At 39.7% G+C, this 21850-nt stretch overlaps 1 protein-coding gene across 1 annotated transcript in view; it reads right to left on the reverse strand.

Moving 5' to 3' along the window:
- LOC116987732 (E3 ubiquitin-protein ligase rnf213-alpha-like) overlaps positions 1 to 21850 on the reverse strand; it is a 95999-nt gene that overhangs the window by 66150 nt on the left and 7999 nt on the right. The window contains exons 6-17 of the mRNA XM_033043963.1: positions 21657 to 21755; positions 19519 to 19641; positions 19237 to 19426; positions 17473 to 17646; positions 17240 to 17380; positions 15494 to 16092; positions 8509 to 8668; positions 6548 to 6765; positions 5608 to 5745; positions 3600 to 3764; positions 2042 to 3218; positions 1089 to 1279 (exon numbers count right to left, since the gene is read on the reverse strand). Of these exons, the coding sequence (XP_032899854.1) occupies positions 1089 to 1279; positions 2042 to 3218; positions 3600 to 3764; positions 5608 to 5745; positions 6548 to 6765; positions 8509 to 8668; positions 15494 to 16092; positions 17240 to 17380; positions 17473 to 17646; positions 19237 to 19426; positions 19519 to 19641; positions 21657 to 21755 (3375 nt within the window). The remainder of the gene's footprint in view (positions 1 to 1088; positions 1280 to 2041; positions 3219 to 3599; positions 3765 to 5607; positions 5746 to 6547; positions 6766 to 8508; positions 8669 to 15493; positions 16093 to 17239; positions 17381 to 17472; positions 17647 to 19236; positions 19427 to 19518; positions 19642 to 21656; positions 21756 to 21850) is intronic.

Genomic DNA, 21850 nt, shown 5'->3' on the forward strand with positions numbered 1-21850 from the left:
AAACTCATGATCATTTCATTTCTTTCTAAGCAATAGCCCTGTTCCTGCATTTTTCGTAATAGAAATTAAAAATATATTTAGAGTTATATGCACAATATTACAAGGGTTTGCATTCTCAGTTGTGGTTAAGTTATCGGAATCCATAACAAAGTATAGTTAAGGAGCACTTAGAGAAACTAAGCCATTAGAGTGGGTCACAAAAAGACAAAGTGCTGGGGTAACTCAGTAGGTCAGGCAGCAGCTCTGCAGAACATGGATAGGTGACATTTCGAGTCGAGACCCTTCCTCGGACTGAAAAGTCAGTTCTGTTCAACTAATTCAGTGGTTTTCAAAAAAATGCTTAAGTACTTGCTGAGATGATCTCGTACTATTCTAGGAACATTGCAAAACTCCCTAGTATTTTTTAATGTAGTAGAACAACTCAAGTGGTTCACAAAAGTGTCAACAAATACATTTTGGCATCAACCCACATGAGCAGACTTTGGACAAATGGACATATAGTTGGTCAAAGTGATAGGTTCCAAATAACATACTGACAGAAGCAGAGTTTAAGGTTGAAGATCCTGCCTCTATGACTTAATCTCACTTTCTAGTTCTCATTAAGGGCATATGATCTGAAATATCAACTGTTTTTCTTTCCATGGATGTAGTCTGATCTGACAAAGGTTGCAGCATTTTCTGGCTTTATAGTAATGGTAAAATTATCTGCAACATTAGCAATGCAGATAACAAGCAGAGAAACCTTGTTTTCAACCGTATAATTTCCCCCTCGTTATTTTCAGACGTGATTATTTCAGTTCTAGAAACAGTGAAAATGCATTTAATATTTAAATTTATTACATTATTTGAAACAGTGGATTAATATTTATTGTTGATTCAGATTGCAAACCTATTTGCACACAATATGTCAGTTACCACAAATATTCCTTCAGGATCCATAATAACGAATGTTTCTTTATGAAATAAGTACTTTCACAAAATATTAAGTAATTGTTAAGAAAATAAAAGAAAAAATAAAGACATACTGCTGGTGTAAGTTTTAAAATCTAAAAATATATCACAATTGGACACTTAAAACCCAAACTTACAGTAGATGCGATATCAAAGTGAAATATCAAAGGCTGGTTTTTATTTGATGATTTTATACATGAAAAGAGAGCTTGGAGAACTTTATTTTCATCAACCTGTGGTTCTAAGAGATGGATTGTTTTCAACAAGTTATCCTTTCCAGCTTGTTTCTTTAATTTTTCATGTAATCTCTTCACATAAAGTGATTTTCCTTTTAGAGAAAAAAGTTTAAAAATAAGTCTCAATTTAAATGAAAAAAATAAATCATTCCAGCTGTCCAATCCAACTCAGAAACTGCTTATTGCCAGAGCAGCCAGATTATTTTCAACAGCAAGCTTGTTTTCTCTTTGATTGACGATGTGCTTATTTAATTATTCACAATAATTTACGAAGATCAGTATTAATTAAACCATATACAGACACATCTTTACTTCACATATAATTTCAGCAGAATTCTTTAGCTCTTTTCAGTAAAAAATACAGATTGTACTGATCTATGGTTCTTTATATATTTTAATTAAAATCCACTAGCTTTTTAACACAATAAAATAAACTCACCAGCACATAAGCCGATGTTATCAATTCATTGTATGCTTCACAGAAGAATAGGTATGTTTTAAGCACACACAGGCACTCAAATGAAGGTGCAAGTTATAGTTAATTAACTTGCCATTATTTGGGATGTTTCCTTGGTCAAGTCTCAAGAAACAATCGATTCATGAGAACGAGTTTATCCCATATTTGTCTGATCTTTCCACTAGTACAGCTTCTCAATGTGAATTTTAATATAGTAACATAGATACATGTCGACCTTTATGTTTAAATAGTAAGTACTTTTAGGCTACGGATGTACAGCAACCATAAAATTGATTTCCCCCCCAAACTCATTTCACATAATGCTTCACAGCCAGCAAAAATGAATAAAATCTTCATCAATGTTTAGTTATATCTCATTCCTTGCATGGGAACTTACCAACACCAGCTCTGTTTGAAGATATGATCCTCACAAACATTCCATCTCTAAAGACAGTAGCCGCTGATGAATTAGTTGAAACTCTGTAATGATTTTCGAGATAACTCTGGATTTCCTTTAAAGGTTGTTGCGGAATCATGTGCACCTTGTGTCGACTCAACGCTGTTGGAATGTAGCAGTGTTCCCTCTCACTATTGCACAATATCACCAATTTATATTGATCTGACTGACTTTTCAACTCCAGATTTTTGAACAATTCTTCAAACCTTACACTAACATCATATGTTAGCTCATCTGCATACAGTAGAGAATAGATCTTGGAATGTGTGCAGCCAGAAGTCAGGCACCGTCTCAGGAAAAGCTCTACTTGTTCATTTGTGGTATCAGCTGTGCAAATAAGTACTTCATCGTAAGTAGGCAATGGCTGATTACTGGAGTGCATGTAAATGCATAAAGCAGATGTAAGCAGTTCAGAATGTGGACAAACAACAAGGTTAGGATGACCTGTCTGAAAGCCAGGTGGAATTGTCCTTGCAACAGTTTGTTTCATGTCAGCAACATTTTCAAGAAGTTTACCAAGGGTGCTGACATCAAGACAGTTGGACAGGAAATAAGTCATGTTTTCCATATACTGCTTCCACACCAAATCCATTGTTTCTTCCATGGCTATGTCTTGAATATCTACTTGTCTCATCATAAAAGGTTGGACACAACTCTTCCTGTCACCTAATGGGCGATGTCCTATGCTTGTATCTCCATCAAAAAGTTTCTGTTGAGCTACTTCTAGGTCGCCGGCAGTACAGTTGGGTTTAATGAATGACAACATCATCAGAACATCTAATTTGGTACAGCTGCGATTAAATAATTGGGTACTGAGGTAAACAATTTGTTCAGCTGTGTAGAAGTTTAAATAATAGTACCGGGACCTTTGCTTATCCATATACTGCTTCCATACTTCCAGATAGGCTTCCATCTTTTTACAAAGAATGGGAAGTTGTTCGGTGACTTTTCCAACAGCTTTAATAATACGCACTTCCTTTAGATTGAAATCTATTATCAAGCAAGCCTCACACGTCCTTGAACAATACACTTCTATTTTCCAGTTCCTAAAGAGCATGTTGCCAGCAGAAAACAGACTGATGAATGACGTTGCAAGTCTTTGGACATTGGCAAATACCTGTGCACAAAAGATATTCATTATGGTCTGCAAATGAAATGATGACAAGTAAAATCATATGGATATATGCAAACATAAATTACAAGATCTTAAAGGTTATCTTTGCCTTTATTTACAATTGAGATGTTTAAATACTGTATATAGTGCAATTGTGTTATCAGAGGTTCTCAGCAAAGTAATGATAAAATGCTCATGATGAAGACCTCAGTGTCTGTGTATTGAAATCATACCAATTCTGTAATCACTGAAGACATTATCGCATTAAAACCTCTGGAGGAAAAAAAAATCTGTATAAAGTGCATTTTTATTCAAAGACTAATAAGTGTTCCACTGCTGTGCTTCCCACTATAGATATATGAATGCATTAAAGTAGTCAGTTACCTCTACGAATCTGTCCACTTCATTCCGGCCATGATCTCCCTTGCCTGACATCAGCATGAGTTTATTCTGCAGTTCTTTTAGGTCTTCAAGAGTGTAACTTCGTACTTCTTCATTGTCACCATGAGCTTCTGGCAGTTTTAATATGATAGCTGAACCTAAAGAAAGCTGTGAAAAAATTGAAAATAATTAAGCACACTGAGATGGATCTGACTGTGCACAATAGTTTATTTCTCTTGGAAGAGCTTGATACACTGAAAACACGTAGGTAAGACTAAAAATGCTTGCCACAGGTAAGGCTTCAACTAATATCATTCCATATCTACGTAAATATCTCAAACTCTGCTGGCAGTGTCCGAGGATGCAGTTTCTGGCCTACTGTGAGAACACAATGATTGCAACAAGTGCACTCAATACTATAAATGTGGCTGAAACAAATATTATACATCCGCAACATGACTTCCTGACTTTAATACTCACTGCCCCAACCTATGAAGGCAAGTATGCTATATGTCTAAGTACTTGTGTTGCCACTTTCAAGAAGCCATGGACTTGCAACCCAAGATCCCTCTGCACATCAATACTCCTCAGTCCTGCCATTCACTGTATACCTTCCTCTTGCATTTGAGCTTCCAAAGTGAACACTGTTTGGATTAAATTCCATCTGCCATCTCACAGCTCATATTTCCACAGCAATATCCTGCTGTATCCTTTGACATTACCTACCATTACCAATCCTTACCTACCTCCTTCCTCACAATATTTTTAACGAAGTGGTTTAAATAACAGTGAACACGTTTAATTGTGATGCATTAATGTTGAACTATCAAAATTAGTTTGACTGCAGCATATTTTGAAAATTGAAAGACAAGAAGAGTAAAACTATGGAGCCAAAGATGAGTTAGCATAACATTTGTTGCATATGAGAATAAAACACTTGCAACATTGTAAATTAATTGGGCGGACTTAATATATTACAAAGGAAAATTGCATTTGATCGTTTTGAGTGTGTTTTTGAAGGAGCAATAACGTATTAGGACTTGAATTTTATAAGGAAATTGATAAATTCTGCTGATGAGATAGGTGGTAACATTATCAGGGAAAGAAGACTGAAAATAAGTCAAAACATAGTTGGAAGGTACACAAAAATGCTGGAGGAACTCAGCGGATGCAGCAGCATCTATGGAGCGAAGGAAATAGGCAACGTTTCGGGCCGAAACCCTTCTTCCAACGTTGCCTATTTCCTTCGCTCCATAGATGCTGCTGCACCCACTGAGTTCCTCCAGCATTTTTGTGTTCCTTCGATTTTCCAGCATCTGCAGTTCCTTCTTAAAAACATAGTTGGAATATATGTCTTTTTCAAGTTGGCAATCAAGTTGGTCGCCATAATGATCTCAGTTATCCACAATTTATATAAACACAAATTAATAGAATATAACATCACCAGTTTGGTGGAAAAATGAGCTGTTACGAGAGTTTCAAAGACATACAGATAGATTAAGCAAGTGCTTAAAGCTGCGGTGTAAGGAATGTGAGAAACTATGAGATTATACACTTTGGTAAGAAAAGAAGATAAACAGACCCTATGACATGTTAAATACTGAGTAAACTAGCAAATGATGGTGTAGGTTGGGATCTTAGTGTACTGGTTCATGCAGGGTGTTTGGGTATAAAATTAATAATGTTTTTCTGAGACTGGCTGGAGCTCTGGTGAGATTTAATTTGGAGCAGCAAGTACAATTCGATTTTCATAGCTAAAGGAGGATTTACTTGGCTTGGACTCAGTCCAACATGGCTTCCTGACTTTTATACTCACTGCCCCAACCGATGAGGCCAAGTATAGAATCACTAGATCCTTGGGATTGAGGAGGTGCTTCTATTTAAGATGTTCATAAAAATTATTCTAAAAAGTTGCTCCACGTACTATTAAAAAAGAGTATAACAATTTGCGAACATTAATATTATCGTATATTGTGGAACATTTTGCTCCAGCATCGCTGCTCTGCAATACCTTGTTTTTCCCTTGAGAATCGATTACATAAATTCCACTGCTGTTTATAGCTGAAGCCAATGAAAGTGATGATTGTTCTATAGACCCATGGCTTTCCTTTACTGTTTTCAGCCATTCCAAATGCCGAGCTGAATCTTGCTGAAAGTGGAAAAGGAAGTTACCTTCAAAACAAACTTGCAAACATTGACAATTTGGACAGTACACTATTGGTCTCTTGTGTATTCTTCAAAGCTCTTATTAGTATTCGTAAATATGATTCAGTGAAAAAAGTAAATCAATTTCCATTTGCAAAGCAAAATTAAGCCATGGATCTCCATGCTCCCTATGCTCAAATTAAATTCTCCACTGCAACAGTAATCACACTACTGAAGGATATTTCACATAAAATGTTCACTCTCTGCTTCCATGTTTTACTGAACATTTAAAATGCAGAATTGAAGAAAAAATGGTATTGATCCTCTACATTGTCTGTTTCTTGACAAAATTTAATGCCAATCATGAAGCCATAAAAAATGGTGAGAGAAAAGGAAAGACTGATGAAAGCTCTGGTTATAGCGCGTTTTGAGAAGATAAATGGTGTTTCATTTTGTATTTGATCTCCTTTCTCTAACCTTAGTTGAATCATTAAAGTATTCCAATCCACAGGTTTAACTCAAAAATACTTCTCAAACCACCATTCCTAGGTTGGTCAATGCACATCTATATCTGACAGGGTAGCTTTTAAGGCATTTAAGAGAAATATTGATATGCCCATGAGTAAATTCAAGCTTACAAAAATTCTGAGGTATTTAGCACTCCTATAATTAATACGAACCGGAATATTGTTAAACAGAGCATGCAATTCTCAAAATTACATTTTGTAAAAAAAAAACCTGCTACTCAAGCCATTTGTAAACCAAATATCATGCACAATTATGCTGAAACTTAAGGTTAAATTTACCAGCTTCTTGGTAAGATCCGGGTCATTATCTAAAGCATTCCACAATTTCTGTACACAATGTATGAAGTCATCAAATCCAGCTTGTGGCTTTATTTCAAACAGCAATGATGAGTAGCCCAATACAGCATCATGAAAGCAAGCCACACGATCGATATCAAGATCATTTTCACCAGCTGAGATTGAAGCCAGGTCCACAAACACTTTCAACTCAGTTACATCTGGTAAAGAAGAAAAAGAAAAAAAGGCAAAAAATCTTTTGCACTGATCACCAGAGAAATCTAAGCATTGTAAAACGGAATTATTACCCCAAAAACGTTTTTGTTTTTTTTAACTACAATATATTTATCTACAGCTGAGGGACCTTAAAAATAATGAAGTTCTTAAGTTACATTTGCTTTCAATCCATATTATATTATTACAGTTTCACGTATTTACCTCATCTCTTTATGGCAGATGATAATTGGGTATAAGCTTGTACCATAGTCACAACCTCTACTTGCTCTGTCCTCTTGAAGCAATTTCTCTTAAAATACATGACAATCCTTTTCTGGTTTCTACACTCCAATGAGTTGGCAGCATTTCACTTGAGTCCAAACATGTCTCACGTTTGCTACTCTCAGAATGCCTAAAAATGCACTTAACCTCTGTAGCTGCAGGGCATCTAACACTCCCCCATTTATGCTGCTGGAATCATTTTATGAAAGTGATTAGCAAGCCAGAGCCAACTCGGTTACAAATGGTGGAAACGAACAAACTGTTGGATATTTTGCCAAAATGTTATGTCAAATAGCTTTTTCGACCGATTCTAAATGTCGCTTATGATCAGAGAATCTAAGCAATAAAAAAAAGAAATAATTTTAGTAAAATATTATGCAATAATTTGCTGGAATGGAGACAGGAACTGGAGGGCTTTAAGAGGTTGAATTGGCTGGGCTGGGCTGGGCTGACTTCCCCGAGTGATGAGGCTGAGGGGTGACCTTACAGAAGTTTCATAAAATCAGATGGGGGCATAGATTAGGCTGATTACAATCTTTTCCCCAATGTAAGAGCGTCTAAAACTAGAAGGCGTAGGTTTAAGATCAGAGGGGAAAGATTTAAAGGAGACCGAAAAGGCTAGTTATTCCACACAGAGAGTGGTGGGCAGAGCTACCAGAGGTGGGTACAATTACAAAATCTGAAAGACATTCAGATAGATCCTTGACTTGGTAAGGTTTAGAGGGAAACAGGCCAAATGCAAGCAAATGGACTAGCTCAGGAGGGCATCTTAGTCAGCATGGATGTGTTGCACAAAGAGCCTCTTCATGCTGCTGGAGTACATTATCAGGGCATTTCTGGCTTTGATGAAATATTTCCATTTTCTTAGCCATCCCACTCCCACACTCCCTACAATTGATGGAGAGTCGTCAACCTGAACCATAACGCTCTTTCTCTTTTCATTGATATTGCTTGACCTGTGGAGTGGAGTGTAGAATTTTCTGCTTTTGTTTCAGATATCTGGATTATTAGTATTGCAATTTAACTGTTGCACCACAACTGGTCCTGTTAAAGGGCCGATCAGGCGAGAAGCATATTTTAAAAGACACGTGGAAGCAATGAAAAGATTAGTAGGAATCATTGAAGTTGATTATGGGGAATAGGAAAAACAGACAATGAGTCTCAAGGGGGAGAGAGGTGGGAAGCATTGGGAAAGAAGATTGCGTGTAGCTTGATGGACTAGTTAGGTGCATGTGAAATACTGTCTTTTCATAATTCTTCAGATGCTGCTCTTCACTGGGAATAAATAGATAAAATTCAGAACAAACATAATGGTACAAATAAAATAAAGTAACAGCCAGTTTACTTAAGAAAAATAATAACTTAGCAAAACTCAAAACTAATTTCCAAAAACAATTTCAAATAATTAGGAAAAAAAAATTAAGCAATGTCTTCTGCATAGATTACAATGTTTTGTGCTTATTTACCTTTCAAAGCCTCTTTGACCCATTGCAAAAACTGGCATCTTTGAGTAAACTCTTTCAAAGCTTTCCTCCGAGGCTTTGTTATTTCCACAAGACGGTTCTTGGCTTGTATAAGGTGCTCATTTATATAGTGCAGACTTTTATCCCTATAGGATTCATTCGTCTAAGAAAAAAAGGAAAATTGCCCATCATCTAATTTTAAATTAAACAATAAATACCATGTCAAGTTTGTTGATAGACAGCAAGACTAATGACAATCCAGAGCATGAAATTAGGATAGAGCAGTGTTGCTAGAAGATTAGAACGGTTGCTAGAAACAGTTGTGCAAAATGTCCAGAACTTGTCAGTCATTACTTCTATTTTTTTTGTTATATCTCAATTACAATACTAATCCCCATCAATTTCAACCATTTGTGGGAGGCGCCGGTGATAAGTATTTTTAGCTGTAATATTTACAATGGCGATGAGGATCGGATAGAGTTTGTGAACTTAACCTTTAAATACAGTGCAGGACTGTTTTGCAGTATGCAGTATTGTTTAACATTTTAAACTGTAAATACGAAGCTGTGTTTGCAAACTGGACATGATAGGCCGCAGATCCTTCCATGCCTGGGACTGTAGTTTAAAACAGCAGCTGTACAATTCGTACTAGAATTTGTCAGGTTATCTTTGTGTTGTGTCTACGTGGGAAGAAACAAAAACGCTATGGACCAAAAATGAATCCCGCAGCTGAGGAAGTCGACGGCAAAAAAAGGTCACTCGACTTTCTGATGGAGGAGGTTTCTACTATCAAACTACAGCAGAAAAGTATTTTGTATTTAGTGGAAGAGGTCAAGTCCCTGAGGCTACAAAACGCCAAGAAGGAAAAACAGATCGTCTTTCTGGAGAACCGGGTGGCTGATTTGGAACAGTACACACAGATGAACGACATCATAGTCACTGGGCTGGAGACTAAACCCCGGCCATACGCCCGGGCGGTGACAACGAGGAACGGTGGGGAACTCAGCGAGTTGGACTCAAACTCTGTGGAGCAACAGGTGACTGCTTTCCTCCAGTTTAAGGGAATTGAAGTGGGAAATAACAACATCGAGGAATGTCACCCTCTCCCTCGGAAAAACAAGTGACAAACCAGCCATAATAATAAGCTTTGCGAATAGAAAGCATAAAACCACATTGCTAAGGCAAGGAAAAAAAACTGAAGGGATCAGATATTTACTTGAATGAGCATCTGACAAAAAAGAATGCGGACATTGCCAGAAAGGCACGCTTCCTGAGAAAGCAGAGGAAGATTCAATCTACATGGACAGCAAACTGCAAAATCTTCATAAAACTGAATGGAACACCTGAAGAGGCTAGAGTGCTAGTCATCAGAGATATGGAGGAATTGAACAAATACCAGTGAGTCCAAAAGAACACAACAAGGTAATGGAAAAATGAGGGACTAAATAAATACAAAATAAATAAATACAATATATCAGGAGTTGGCAACCAATGCCCCCCGGGCCGAATGCAGCCCGTAACCCGAAATCATCCAGCCCGCAAGCGGATTATTTTTCCCTGTAATCATTAGGCTCGCCGAGCGCCGAGCGTGGCCGAGCTCTGACTGTACCGCATCCTGTGCAAAGCCGCCGGCGCGGCCGCGCACCTTCTTTGAACACGTTTAAGAAAGAACTGCAGATGCTGGAAAAATGCAAGGTAGACAAAAATGCTGGAGAAACTCAGAGGGTGAGACATGCAAGGATTGCATGAGGCTGCCTCATCCGCTGAGTTTCTCCAGCATTTTTGTCTATCTTCTGTGAACACGTGATTCGATGCCTGCCATCCGGAGTGGGATCCATGTGTACACATGATAGATGTGGTCCGCCATCTGCTCACAGACAAAGGTTATGTTCATCTGTGCGTATTTCAACATAGATCTGTTAAATCCAAATAAGCATAAAATGATAGAAGAGTTTATTAATGCAATGTATAGCATGAGTTTATATCCAAAAATGACTAGACCTGGCAGAATTACATCTCACAGAATTACATCTCACGCTAATAGATAATATATTCAGTGAGTGGGTTATTAATAAATGACATCAGTGACCATTTGCCAGTTTTTGCAATCTTTGACAATAACTATGATAAGAATGTTGAAAACCTGAAATACAAACGAGGACAGAAGAATCTATGAATGCATTTAGAAATGAATGACTATCACAAGATTGGAGAATAATATACGAGGAAGAAGACATTGACAAAGCATATTAAATATTCTTTAAAATATTCACAACATTGTATGCCAAAAACTGTCCAATAAAGCACTTTCTGTTGTTCTGTATATTGATTTTAGAAAAAACTTACGGCTGTGATTTTTGGCCATCTTACTCAGAGTCCCCCTCAGCTGCGCAGGACAAAAGGATTTTTCCCATCGGTTAAAAATAAAAGAGTTATTAGTGTTTAAAAAATGTTGAGATTCTCTCTCTCCTGAAGGCCACGCTCCTTCCGGAGGGACTATAAAACCCGGAAGTGTTGAGTGCCTCAGTCTCTGCAAGATGGGGGAGCGAGAGTGTTACATCTCTCAGTCTGAGCTGTGAATAACACTGAACACATATCTACTAAACTGTGAGTGTTGTTTTACTGACCTTGATTGCCCTTAATGTGGCTTGAAAATGAAAATGTGGTTGGTTTGAAATAAAGCACAGAAAATGGTTGGTGGTGGTTGGTTTGAAATAAAGCAAATGATTAAAAGTCTAAACTTGACAACTTCCCGTTTGCACTGTATATTGATTTTAGATAAAACGCTACCACTTACGGCTGTGGTTTTTGGCCATCTTACTCAGTCCCCCTCCGCTCATCAGGTGCAGAGGATTCTTCCCATCAATGAAAAATAAAAGTGTCATTAGTGTTTGAAAAATGTTGAGAATCTCTCTCCTGTCAATCACACCAGGAAGGCCAGGTCCCTTCTGGTGGGTGGGGGGAGGGATTATAAAACCCGGAAGTGTGGGTGAGGCTCAGTCTCTTTAAGATGGGGGAGGGGGAGGTCATGACTCTGCCTGAGCTGTGAATCAACTGAACACACTGAATGTCTACTGAACTGTGATTATGGTGTTTATGTGGTGATTTATGGTGGTTTCACCCTGTTGAAATGGTATGAAACTGCATTTGAATGTGGTGGCCTTGCACCCTGCATGAAATGGTATGAAACTGCATTTGAATTTGGTGGCCTTGCACCATGCTTGAAGTGGTATGAAACTGCAATTGAATTTGGTGACTTTGCACCCTGCATTTGAATTTGGCGACTTTGCACCCTGCATTTGAATTTGGCGACTTTGCACCCTGCATTTGAATTTGGTGGCCTTGCACCCTGCTTGAAATGGAATTTCAAAGAATAGCCTTGAGTCAAACTGCTAGCCCACCAGCCGTGAGTGAGCTGCCAGCACATCAGGCTTGAGTGACTGAGCAGCCACACCAAGAATCCATTTGGCCCACAATGCCCATACTAGCCCTCTGGAAACCAGTTCCTTCAGTCCACAATACCCATACTTGTGCTCCAGAAAGCCCCCCCCCCCCCCCCCCCAACTGGCCACCAATATTGGAAGTGGTGGAGAGGGTGGAATATTGCGTTGGGGGACCAGCCCTCCCGTGTGAACACCCACTTAGTCTAGTATATAATGTGTGTGTGTGTGTGTGTGTGTGTGTGTGCGCTTGTGTGTGCGTGTCTGTGTGTGTGTATATATATAAAAATAATGCAAAGTCTCATCTTGACCACTTCCTGTCTGCGCTGTATATTGATTTTAGAAAAAGGGCACCATATATCGTTATGATTTTTGGCCATCTTATTCACAGTCCTCCAGTCTGAGCAGGCCCCGAGGATTTTTCCCATCGTGAAGAATAAGAAAGTTATGAGTGTTTAAAAAAGCCTTGAGATGCTCTCGCCTGTCAATCACCGTGATGAAGGTCACGCCGCTTCCGGGGGGAAGGACATGGCTCAGTCACTCTGCAAGATCGTGAGGGAGATGCCACGACTATCATTCTAAGCTGTGAATCAACTAAACTGTGAGTCTGCAATGTACTTGCAATTAATGATTTGTTAGCACTTAATGACAATGCCATGAGTTGTTTGGCCTGCTGCCCTCCCTGTGCTTGAAACTGCAATGCTTTATTAGGTCCGACTGTGTTTGGAAGGAATAAATGCTTTATTAGGTCTGACTGTGCTTGGTTCAAAAGTCCCGCTCATTTTGTGACTTCCGCTTAGTGGACAGGTTGCGCTGATTGCGTAATTTCCGGTGAGTGCAGAGGTCGCGCTGATTGCGTAATTTCCGGTGAGTGCAGAGGTCGCGCTAATTGCGTAATTTCCGGTAAGTGCAGAGGTCACGCTGATTGCGGAAGTGCCGCTGACTGCGGAAGCCCCAAAGTGGAGAAGCCACGCTCAGCCGTGTGAGTATTCAAGAAAGTTTAATGCCATATATAGGGTGTGTGAGTGAGTGAGTGAGTGAGAGTTAGTGTCTGTGTGTGAGTGTGTGTGGTCTCAGTGACTGAGCTACCATCTCAAAAATCCATTCTGCCCACAATGTCCATACTGCCCCTCTGACAACCAGTCAACTTAGTCATATATATGGAATTTCAAGGTGTGTGTGTATATGTGTGTATATATATATATACACCCTGCTTGAAATGGAATTTCAAGGAATACATATATATATATATATATATATATATTAGTGATTGACGGGATTGACATGGCGTGATTGACAGGAGATAGAATCTCAACATTTTTTAAACACTAATAACTCTTTTATTTTTCATCGAGGGGAAAAATCCTCGGCACCTGATGAGCGGAGGGGAACTCTGTTAGATGGCCAAAAATCACAGCTGTACGTGGTAGCGCAAACAGGAAGTGGTCAAGATTAGACTTTTAATGATATAGAAGGCAAGGCAACTTCAATTAGGCAAGGCAACTTTAATTCCAAACCAAAGGCAACAGAGCTTTAGCATTTCCAAACCAAAGGCAACACAGCTTTAGCATTTCCAAACTATATTTTCAAACCACATTAAGGGCACTGACAGGTCAGTAAAAACCACTCAGTTTAGTAGACATGTGTTCAGTGTTTTTCACAGCTCAGACTGAGAGACGTGACCCTCTCGCTCCCCCATTTTGCAGAGACTGACTGAGGCACTCAACACATCCGGGTTTTATAGTCCCTCCGGCAGGGGCGTGGCCTTCAGGAGAGAGAATCTCAACCTTTTTAAACTCTTTAAAACTCTTTTATTTTTCATCATTGGGAAAAATTCTCTCGTTCTGCGCGGCGGAGAGGGACTCTGAGTAAGATGGCCAAAAATCACAGCCGTAAGTGGCTGCGCTTTTTCTAAAATCAATATACAGAACAGGAAGTGGACAAGATCAGACTTTTAGTAATATAGATAAATGTGTGTGTGTGTGTGTAGATGATAAAGTTTGTGAATTAATTGATGAGTAGCGGAGAAGGGGTAGGAATAAATAAGTGTATACTTCCTCCTACTCCTTTTAGAACATGTAAGATTTAATTTGTGATGTTTATGAGAAGTTATTTAATGAGTTGTGTATAGGTTTATTGTTCATTCCATTTTATTGTTATTTTGCTTCGTTTAACTTTTTTTGTTTTACATGTTCAAAATAAAATATATACTACTACCTCTACTATTCTTTCTTACTTCAGACAACATCAATATAATTTGTTCTGGAACACAGGCATATTGCTATTTTACTTGTTGCTAAAACTAACAAAAAAATGCATGTTAATCATAGATTCTATTGCAATATCAAACAATAATAGAATACAAATCCCCCTTCTGTTAAATTATAGTAGATTACCTCTCTTCTCACCACCTCCTCACTTCTTTATCTAAATTGCAGAAACCAACCCTTTTGGTAGTAGATGCAGTGAATAGGCATACTTGATGGTGTTGCAACAGAAGGCTAGGGTGTTAACACTCTGTAACCAGAGACGTGCTGACGATATTTGGGGAGTACATTCCTGAAGTATGTTTGAGTGAAGTCACCAGAAATTATGAACAGGGCATCAGGGTTTGCTGCTACAAGAGAACTGCTTTTATCCACAACTTCCAACATCTGCAGTTTATTTCAGATGTTCAAAATACCTGCTTTTCCAAGTTTTGTTGGGCTACAATCAAATTATCAATTACTTGGAAGCATCACAGCTAAGCCATACATGAATACTAGGATTTGAAGTAGGAACATTGGTGACATTTTCCAAAAACAAACCTTATTCATAAAAGTAAAATATATATAATCTTTCACAGCATAATTCCAATTACTTACATGATTTTATTTAGCATTAAGCCAATTTTTATTTTACATTGATTCCATAAATGATGAGATAATAAGATTGTAGCCTCTTAATTTGCAGTGGCAGGAGGATCTTAAAAATCTGCCACTCAGAGAGTATTTGTGGTAGCCATACCAACTTTCAATGAAACCCTCAACGCACATTTTTGGAACTTGGAGTGTATAGATCTACATTTGGCAAAGGGAAGCTCGTTACACTTGAAGACTAAGTGGGTTTCAGCCAGAGTAAAGTGCACTTTTCCAGAGGTTATAATCTTCTCCCTGCAGAATACCTGTCTCAGCAAGCATCCATGATGTAACATAAGCAAAGCATCCTTTGTTGTGCTTCGACAAAGAACACTGCAATGCTACCCTGGCCTTTTATGGCAAAGACAAAATCTAGGAGATTTGGCATTCACACATCACAGAAGGTTCGAGGAACAGTCTCATTTCCCCTTGCAGCCACCTTGAGAGTGTGCACAGAGGCACTGAGCCTCCAACTGTGCAAGAAAGATCTAACAGGACTTTGTCAACATCAGCAAAGCAGGTTTTTTGGATTAAGAACAATGGTACTAATATTCAATTTGGGAGTGAAAGTGGCTTCATTTGAAATCTTAGCCCATTCAACATTCAATATCTTAAGAGGATAAAAACTTAATAGGAAATATTCATACTCACCACATTTAGTAATGTTTCCAGAACAGTGAAGTTTCCAGTAAGGTTAAGAACACTCTGCACTTTTGCAATTATTTGGGCAGATTCAACAGCCAAGTGTAGTTGGTGGTATTCCTTAATTTGTCGGATTCGCTCTTCAATCCAGTTATCCTTAGTATTGCCGTCTATTCTACACATAATCTTTAAATCACTTCTCAGTTCTTCATATCGATCACGATAGTCTTTAAATATGTTATCAACCTCTGCAAAAGTAAGACTGGCCTCCTTTACTTTTACAAAAATGTCCTTGTACTGGTCAAAACACGGATTCCAAATCATGGTACAAGCTTCTTCAAGAGACAGTGGTGGTTCGTTCTGTTGTTCATTGCTAACATAGATATGGTGTGCCTCTTTTTCCCAGCACATTTGTAAAATGTAGCTGTCTTTGAAGCGGTCAATGGCACTTGCCATTTGTTTTATCTCTTCACTTAAGGAGAAATAACTAACCATAGGGATGCATGGTACAATATACTGAGCACCAATCTGCTCTATCGTCACAACTTCATTCAGCTTCATTTCCCGAACATCATGATCAAACAAATTTTTAAGATCATCGATTGCCACTATAATTAAAGGGAAAATCAGGGGAATATTTCAGAGAAATACAACAGCTTTCTTCCTACACTGAATCTTAATATTTTTTTTCCCCAGTAAAATAAATGTGCAACTACTAATTCTATACTGTCTTAAACATGACAGGCATATTAGCGAGTCTCAGTTTAGATTTATTCTGGAGCAACTAATATTAAATATACCATGTTTTTAAATGAGGGATTGTGCTCTCTTATGAAAATATATTCCCCCTGCGAGTACCCAATGAGAGACATACAATCAGATCCAATACTCACATACCGGATACGAAGATCAGCCTAGTAAACACATGATCAGCCTAGTAAATCATGTGTAGGAAGGAACCGCAGATATTGGTTTACACCGAAGATAGACACAAAATGCCAGAGTAACTCAGTGGGACCGGCAGCATCTCTGGAGAGAAGGAATAGATGATGTTTCGGGTCAAGACCCCTTCTTTAGATTAAGAGTCAGGGGAGAGAGAGAGAGACAGAGATATGGAGGGGTAAGGTGTGAAAAGGAAAGATCAAAAGGGGATGACGATAAAGAATCATTTTTAGCAGAGGGAAAGGTGACAATGAGGCATATAATCAGTAACATTTAATCTGGAGATCAGCAAAACTAATCGGAGAACTAGGAGGAGGGGTGGAGAGAGAGGTGCAAAATGAGGTGCTGTTTCTCCAATTTGCATTGGGCCTCACTCTGACATTGGAGGAGACACAGGACAGATTTGTCAGTATGGGGTGGGAGGGGGAGTTAAAGTGTTTAACAACCGGGAGATCATGTAGATCTAGGCAGACTGAGCGGTGGTGTTCCGCAAAACGATAGCCGAGCCTGCGCTATGTCTTGCTAATATACAGGAGTCCACACCAGGAACAGCAGATACAGTAGATGAGGTTGGAGGAGGTACAAGGGAACCTCTGCCTCACCTGATAGGACTGTCGGTGTCCCTGGACGGACTCAAGGGAGGAGGTATGGGGACAGGTGTTGCATCTCCTGCAGTTGCAGGGGAAAGTATCATGTGTCATCTTTTAAAACTTCCTTTCCAAACACGATGATTGTAACTTCAAAACCCTTAATCCAAAATCTTTCAGAAAATGTATTAAGATGTAAATAAAAGGTAATGCATGAAAATGTTACCTTTCACATGTTCATCAATTTTATGGCACATTTTCAAGAAACTATCCACCCAATTACGTTCTTCAAAGAATCTATTCCATTCCTTTTGTCGCCAAGTCAATACCTGACGTAGATTTATTTCTTTGAATGATTCACCTTGCTCTGCAAAACAAAAAAGCTCATATAAAAACTCATGCATTTCTTTTTGGCATTTTCATAAAGAGATATGTTCTTGTTCAATAAAAACAACTTACTTGTCTTATGCAAAGCCATAAAGTTGTCCTTCTTCTTTAAGATCCACTCTAAATGTTTTATTTTGATAGAGCCATCCAAAAGGTCCCTCATCACATGTTGGAATATTTGAACCGCCAGTGCCATCAAATCTTTAGCTTTATTTGAGAGCTGTTCAGTGACTTTGTTATCTATTCCTATATTTTTTTTTAAATAGGATAAAATTGTACCAGATAAAGGTTGATGCAGAATCAGAAATTTAGAACCAATTTATGTTTATAAAAGCAACATTCAAACATTAAGTTGGTAAAAATTGAAATTGAATATGACACAACTACTGTTGCTCACGATTACTCCTACTTTCATAGTTATCTAAAGGTAAAATATAACCTACATGAATCATGTGCAATCGCTTAGTTTAATTTAGAGATACAGCGCGGAAAGACAGCACCGCAGTCTGGACTGAGCCCGGGCCTTTGAGGCTGTAAGGCAACAACTCTACCACTGCACCACCTTGCCCCATTTGTCTTGACGAGTTGTTACCATATCATTTGAATGAAACCAGCACAGGTTCATATTCAGTAAAACAGGAAAGCCCTACAAATGCTTGATGATATATCCGGCTGCTCCGTTTAAGGAGACTGAAATAGCCCAATGGCCCCAGAACAAGGCATATCCAATTACATCTTTAAGTTCCGAGTGAACTGGCTCCACTATTTAAAAAAAATTATAACCCCCTACAGTTTGAGTACCCAAGTTGAAAAATCACTGCTTTTGTCAATTATGTTTCAGGCACTTGGAGAGGAAACCAACATTTTGAAACTAATATAGATGTCCCTTGAGAGCATGATGGGGAATAACAATTATAGTGCAAGTAAATCAGGGTGTAGCACTCCCAAACTGAAAAAGTTGGTGGTTGGCAGGTGGGGGGAGAACTCCATGTTGACTGAGCGCGTCCTGTCGGTGGCAGCGGCCTGAAGAAAGCACTGCACACCACGGGCTACAACATCAGCCACAACAACGGTTATGTCACCAGACCGTTTAGTGGGAGAAGACCGTGTTGTTGGTGCAGACCAGCGGCATCAGTGCCTGGTTTTATGGTGAAACGTCACAAAGTGCTGGAGAAACACAGCATCCATCCATGGTCTCCAGTGGTGTTACCTGGCCTGCTGTCACTGCAGCATTTTGTGTCCTTTTGTGGGTTAATTGTTATTTGCATTCTTTGTTTCAACTACATAGAATGGTAATACCTTACTCTGTTATAATGGACAATTGGCAATAATGATACACCATTCTCCCCCATGGTCAATTACAATGAGAGTTGCCTGTATAACAGTGTAATATAGCCAAGTCAAAATTTGATATTGGCAGAGAAAGTTCAGAAATGTAAAATGGGTTTCTTCAGTGCTGGTAGATATAATTGCCAAAGACTTGTTTGTGTTGTTTGAAAGAGACAAGGATGTGGTGTTTGAAAGAGACAAGCTTAGATGGGCATCTTAGTTAGTATAGACAAATTGATCTTGTGCTTCTTTCCATGCTGTTTGACTATGAATTTAAAATGCGGGGGAAATCACAATTTTTTCATTTGATAAAATTCTCATGCTCCGTAGCTATACAGAAGTTCATGGACAATTTCTGGTCCGCACAACAGCTTTAATAGCCAGATACAGTAAAATGCACTCAAGTTATAATAAACTGGATGACTGGCTCCACGAGTGTCAAGGCTGCCATCACTAACAATTTGTTATGAACTAGATTTATTAAACATACCAAAATTGTTACCTTACCAAGTAACTGAAAAATTGTCTTTGCTGCTGACCAGTTAAGTAAATGCCAGAGAACTGAATCAGGATCATCCAAAAACATTCCACTGTAGTCTTTTTCCCATGAATTTTCAATTATTGTTGACACCAATTTCCCAAATTTGGTCAAATTATAATTCCACAATCTTTCTAAAAGTTGAGCTTCAGACTTGTCCTGGAAGGGTAAATTTATAAAGTTTGCATCAGCCTTTCAAAAGAATAAATATTAGCTATATATTTTTAATAATTATTTTGCAATGACAATACCTGACATATAATATAAACAGCATCAAGTGCGCACTTCTCAAAGCACTCTGCAATCAAAGGCTGCAAATTTCTTATCTCCTCAATCTTTTTGCAGTAGATTTCTATCTGTTGGATTGGTTTTTCCTGATTAAAAACATAGAAAAATAATATTTGTTATTGTTTTACTTCATCTGAAATTATTAAAACACAAAAGAAATTGCAGAACAAAATGGATGTGGTATGCCTCAAAAAAAACCAAGAAGCTGTTTATTGTTCATTAATTCTATTCTTTCAGACCAATAAATATGCCAACAGAATTACCGCAATATATAGCTATATATCACTTTGCAGAGTATTAATATTTAGTGACTGGCTTTTATACAATTACGATTCATTTTATTTCCTAAGAATATGCCTCAGCAATGCAGAGCTCTCATAGCAGTTTATTGAGAAAATGTACATTGTGATGCACAATTCAGGAATACAGGTGCACAACCTTTTATCCGAAAGCCTTGGGACGAGACACTTCTCGGATTTCGGAATTTTTCGGATTACGAAATGGAAGATTTTTAGCGTAGATTAGGTAGGTAGCGCGGGCGGCTTGAAAAGTCTGGAGCGGCTGCCTCCTCCCCGGAGACCGGGGAATCATTGTAAATCATTGCTTAAATGTTAGTCAGTTAGTTTGGAGGGATTTTATGTGGTGGGGGGGGGGTGAAGGGGGAAACTTTAATTCTTAGTCCCCTACCTGGTCGGAGAGGCGGGGAGCGGGCAATGCCTTACCGGGTCGCCGTGCAGTAAGCTCCGGAGCGCTGTGGCCGCCGACTCCCAACATCGCGGAGCTGGGGCTGCGGGCGTCCGGCTGCGGGCGGCGCCGGTTGGAGCTCCGACCCCGGCAACTCTACCCCTGGCTGCGCGGCGCTCCAAATCCAGCACTGCCCGCAGCCGGACGCCCGCAGCCCCAGCTCCGCGATGTTGGGAGTCGGCGGCCACAGCGCTGGGATACCAGCGGGGAGCAGGCAATGCCTTACCGGGTCGCTGTGCGGTAAGCTCCGGAGCGCTGTGGCCGACTCCCAACATCGCGGAGCTGGGGCTGCGGGCGTACGGCCGCGGGCCGGGCTGGATATGGAGCGCCGCGCAGCCAGGGGTAGAGTTGCCGGGGTCGGAGCTACAACCGGCGCCGCCCGCGGCCGGACGCCCGCAGTCCCCAGCTCCGCGATGTTGGGAGTCGGCGGCCACAGCGCTCCGGAGCTTACCGCACGGCGACCCGGTAAGGCATTGCCCGCTCCCCGCTGGTATCCCAGCGCTGTGGCCGCCGACTCCCAACATCGCGGAGCTGGGGCGTCCGGCCGCGGGCGGCGCTGGATTTGGAGCGCCGCGCAGCCAGGGGTAGAGTTGCCGGGGTCGGAGCTCCAACCGGTGCCGCCCGCGTCCGGACGCCCGCAGCCCCAGCTCCGCGATGTTGGGAGTCGGCGGCCACAGCGCTCCGGAGCTTACTGCACGGCGACCAGGTAAGGCATTGCCCGCTCCCCGCCTCTCCGACCAGGTAGGGGACTAAGAATTAAAGTCCCCCCCCTTCACATAAAAGCCCTCCAAACTAACTGACTAACATTTAAGCAATGATTTACAGATGTTGAAGTGTCTCCCGGAGACCGGGGGAGGAGGCAGCCGCTACAGTAGTACAGACCTGGGTTGACCGTGGGTCGTTTCGGGTCAAGTTTGGCGCCAAACGCGAGCTTTGGTGTGCAGACGACATCCTGGAAAAAATGTCCGGTTTTCGGAGCTTTTTGGTTTCCGGAACTCCGGATAAAAGGTTGTGCACCTGTACTAATTCATATATTTGTCTGACTTCTGAGTGAAACAGTACACATGGTTACAATTTAATTTCATTGCTCTAGTAATCCTGTTGGGAAATGCATGAGAAATATCAAATGACAATTTAACCTTGCCACACTGCTTTCTTATCTTCTTGCAATTGTTAAATAAGTTGAAACCATACTCTAACCATGATTAACACATCAGGACCAGACAACAGACTCGCTGGCTCCAATTAAAATGTAATTCAATATTAGTAGGTATTAAGCAAAGGTGAGGAACAATCAATAAATAATGCAGTTTAAAAATATCTTCATAACGTTTAAGCATTTGACATTATGCACTACCTTCTTCATTCGCCCTTCTAGCTCACTCAAGAGTCCTTTAATCCAAAAAGAAGTCCATTCTGTATTTCCAAGGTCTAAGGTTGTAAGGGTAATCCATACCTTTACAAATAGGTAAATAAAAAAGTTTTACTTGTATATGTTTAAAAATTATTCAATTCAATTGAGTGGCATCAGATTACATAATCAAGAGGAGA

Source organism: Amblyraja radiata, chromosome 26 (assembly GCF_010909765.2).
Source record: "Amblyraja radiata isolate CabotCenter1 chromosome 26, sAmbRad1.1.pri, whole genome shotgun sequence".
NCBI classification, from domain to species: domain Eukaryota; kingdom Metazoa; phylum Chordata; class Chondrichthyes; order Rajiformes; family Rajidae; genus Amblyraja; species Amblyraja radiata.